Raw genomic sequence first — 3974 nt, 5'->3', positions numbered from 1 at the left:
GACTAATCAGAAGGAAGGCAACTTTTATTATTAATCATCCTATTTGTACCTAATTAAATTCTAGAACATCTACTGCATTTGAAAACATTATAAAATGAAAAATCAAATCTTACTGGTCACAAATATTCAATGGCTTTTGTTGGTTGTTTTTCTGTTCCCCTAGATATTCCAGTACCAAAGCAAAAAAAAAAAGGTGCACATTTTAAAAAACGTCGCAAGAGTACACAATTTAATTTTTCATAAATTTGACTCGGAAAACAACAGAAAATGGCTTGAAGGAACAGACGCTTTGCCATAGGCTTAATCCATATATAGCAAAACCTAACTTTGACACCCAACCACATTCAACTTTGTTTAATGGAAGCTTTTTATTAATGGCATTAATCAGACACACTTTACCTTGGCAAAACACATTTCTTGGCATTAATATATTCCCTTCTTCTCCCACCCCCCAATTTTACCAGCTGGCAAATAAAATTCCCTTAGAATCCATCAAACGTGTAAAAAAGGAAACTGCAACAACAGTTGAGGTGATTAAATGATTGTGACATTGCAGATACTAGTACCGGATCTCAGATATTCTAAAATAGTTTGCTGTTGAACCAAGCAGTTATTCTAACAAGTTACATTCATTCCATAAAACACTCCAATCCTGTCTTGCCAACTTGGTTCTATTACAGAAAGCCTCCCTACTACCATATAATAAACGTATAGAAATTTAAACAGTTTATAGTTTCAAGCACTGTGGATTTCTATTGTAAGTTACATTTCTATTTAAATTGGCCAAATCATGACTGTAAAAAACCCCACAAAACCGCACTCAATGAAACAACAACAAAAGACTCCACAATAAATGCTCCAAAAATAAAAGTACCACATATAGTTATTATTAAAAATAATATTCCGAGCAGTACCGTTGTATTTAATACTGATGAAGCAAAGTTGCCACAGTAATACCTTTGCTTCTTCCTGGTTATATACATACCTGTTCTTTCAGCATAAACCTAACTTCTCAGATGGAGTGAGCAAAAGTTAATCTTACTGAAGTCGAGAAAGCCAGTTTACAATTGTGTTAAGTGGCAAATATGGATCCATATAACTAAAGATATAAAAATATTCACTGAAGCATTGCTTAAAGACAAAACAATGTTGATCATTCAACTGATCATAACAAGCAGATACTACAAAGTATCTAAAAATAATCTGGGATAGTCCAGATATCTAAAGTGCTTTGAGTGATTATAATAGAGATTATTTATTAGATCTGTAGTCAAAAGGTGAGCTGGACCTAGTTACTACTTTTTATTTAAAAAAAAAAAAAGAACAAAATCATACATGGGATGATGTAAATTGATAAGTACTTAACCACAATCTGTTCACATTTAAATGTTTCTATTTGCGGGCAAACTTAGTTAAAAAGAACGTTGCTACCCTGCATTTCTTTTTAGATTAAGAAAAAAGATGTACCTTTAAAAATCCTAAAGAAAATAGATAGTGGTCTATTGTCACTCCATATGTTACTCACCCTAAATGTAAACAAGAGGTACAACTTACGTTCCCTGATCTCTTCTTCATTAGTACTTAAAAACATAGCTAACACAGGTATCTGCTGTCCAGATTATTTGCAGAATACTGTATGATTTATAGCTACAGATAAATCAAGTCCTGACAACACCTAATACAAGGAAAAAAAGAAGTCAAATGAATCAAATGTGAAGCTTCAGATCTTTTCCATGTCAGAGCATTTCAAGATGCATATCAGCAGGGCAGGTACTCATAGTAAACTCATGCAAGTTTGCAGTGTATGTATTGACAGATGTAATCCCACCAACAAATGCTGCGTGGAAATTTCTTTCATTAAAAAGCTTATTTGTTTAGAAAGTTCTTCTCAATATGACAACAGTGGCAAAACAACATTTAGATTTATTCATACCTGTTACTTCAAGAACCTAGAACGTCCAGTTCTTCAGCAAAATGAGAATAAACCTTAAAACCAGATTTCCAAGTAGATATTTTTCTATTAAATATTAAATAGATTGTCAACACAACTAACATTTATGTTAATTCTTAAATACTTTGTAAAAATGCATATTATGAATTTTAAAAAAAGGAAAAAAAGATAAAACAAAAACCCCAAATGCTCCAGAACATTCCAGTTTCTTCTTTCATCCAAATGTGCCAGTTTGGTTTTGGTTAGGAAACTTTTCCAACAATTGGATTTTCTCTGGAAAAAATATGATAATTTATGTAGGTATTTTTAAGGTTAACATTTGTTTCTTAGTTCTCATAATAGAATTTTAATTTATTAAGCAAATCTATATTTTCTGCATAATTTCTACCACTACTTGTGAAATTTCACCATTTGTGGAAAGCCTCACGTACTTTCAGGCAAGACCTCTAAATCAAAGTCAGTATTTCTAAACAATCTGGGTCAAATAAACTAGGGAAGCCAAACGGGGTTTGAGCATTCTTTTTTTCTTGTGAATCAAGCCTTATTGATGTACAGAAGAAATCAGAATACTTGCTAGTGATGTTCCATCGTTATCAGCTAGGACTGAAGAGAATTAGAAGGATCTGCTCTGCAACAACAACGTACTACAAAGAACAGAGGAGCTGCTTCTCGTTTTTTTTTAACTTCACCACAAATAGTGTTAATCATCGAGTATGGCAAGCGAATTACAAACAGTAAATATACTGCATGAAAGGTACGTTTCTGCAGTGTGATTTTTACAGTTTTATATAACTTGATATTTTAATTATTTCTTAACTGAAATCTGAAATTTTGAAAAAAAAAAATAGAAGGTAGGTAGAAAGGGATTAATTTTGTGTGCACTTCAGATGTTAAGCTGCAAGGAAATGACTGAGTCATTGCATTTGCTTATGGGAATCTCAACAGGAAAATGGATGAATCCCACATCAGAGAAACTTCTGGTAGCTTCTACCAACTGGTAAAAATCTGCATTACTACAAATGGTGTAACTTATTTTCTCCATGTCTTTGTGTGGTATAGATATACCTTGAGCTTAATTATCTCTACGTCAACAAGCCTTGTTCTGAGATTTATTTTTTTTAAAAAATACACCTATATGTATGTCGAAATCACGTAAGATACTTACTCACTACCATATCTAGCACTAGATGATCTCTTCTTCTGGTATTTTTCATGTGATTCATTCAGCTTTTCAACTATATCTATTATCTGTTTAAGTGTATGAAAAGTTGCCAGAGAATCTTCAATTATGAAGTTAGAATAATCATCTGGTTCTTTCCGTGGACCTTGATAGACTGCGATACTTCCGCAAGCCTCTAGAAAAATCACCACAATTATCCCAATTAGAATTTTGATAATTAACAAACAGATCTAACCCTGACATAAATGGTGATTCTGCAGTTCTGAAATGTAAAGGTACTCTAGCTTATATATAAAATGGGTTAAGACAAAGGCAGGAGACAGTAACAACTGGATGCATTTACAGTTCTGTGGCTCATTGTGTTCAGCATCTCGAGCATCCAGCTTGTTCCTGTTCACATTAAGAGAAGAACAATGCTTTCTTGCAACTCAACCGTGTTTAGTGGAATTCACACCACAGTCAGGAAAAAAAAGAGCAAAGACCGAAGAGCAACTGGCTACAGTCGTAGGTTTTCTGTTTAGACTATTGAAAGGTATTTCATATATACAAATTCAATTAGAACAATTTGCATGCCCGATGTCTACTGTAAAGAAATGACTGAAGATTGTCTGATAGCAGAGCACTAAGATGACAAAAATACAACCTGTCTCTCTTATTTTCAGGTAAATTGTTAAGATATCAAACCGATGCTATGTGCCCAAAGAATCAGAGCTGAATAGTATCAGTATAATTAGTCTGAATTATTATTTGAGTACCTTCCAACTTCTGTAGTTTAGACATGTTGATAGTAAAAAGTGAGTAAATTCTCTCTGTCTCTCTGTCTCCATCAATTTCAATTTGTGT

At 33.1% G+C, this 3974-nt stretch overlaps 1 protein-coding gene across 1 annotated transcript in view; it reads right to left on the bottom strand.

The window, feature by feature from the left end:
* Positions 1-2193: 2193 nt before the first annotated feature.
* Positions 2194-3974, bottom strand: part of RASA2 (RAS p21 protein activator 2) — a 36748-nt gene continuing 34967 nt past the window's right edge. The window contains 3 exon segments of the mRNA XM_010190736.1: positions 2194-2224; positions 3117-3306; positions 3887-3972. Coding sequence (XP_010189038.1) covers positions 2194-2224; positions 3117-3306; positions 3887-3972 — 307 coding nt within the window.

The sequence above is a fragment of the Mesitornis unicolor genome, unplaced genomic scaffold (assembly GCF_000695765.1).
Source record: "Mesitornis unicolor isolate BGI_N332 unplaced genomic scaffold, ASM69576v1 scaffold44238, whole genome shotgun sequence".
In the NCBI taxonomy this organism is placed as follows: Eukaryota; Metazoa; Chordata; class Aves; order Mesitornithiformes; family Mesitornithidae; genus Mesitornis; species Mesitornis unicolor.
This window is presented reverse-complemented; position numbering and strand designations above follow the sequence as displayed.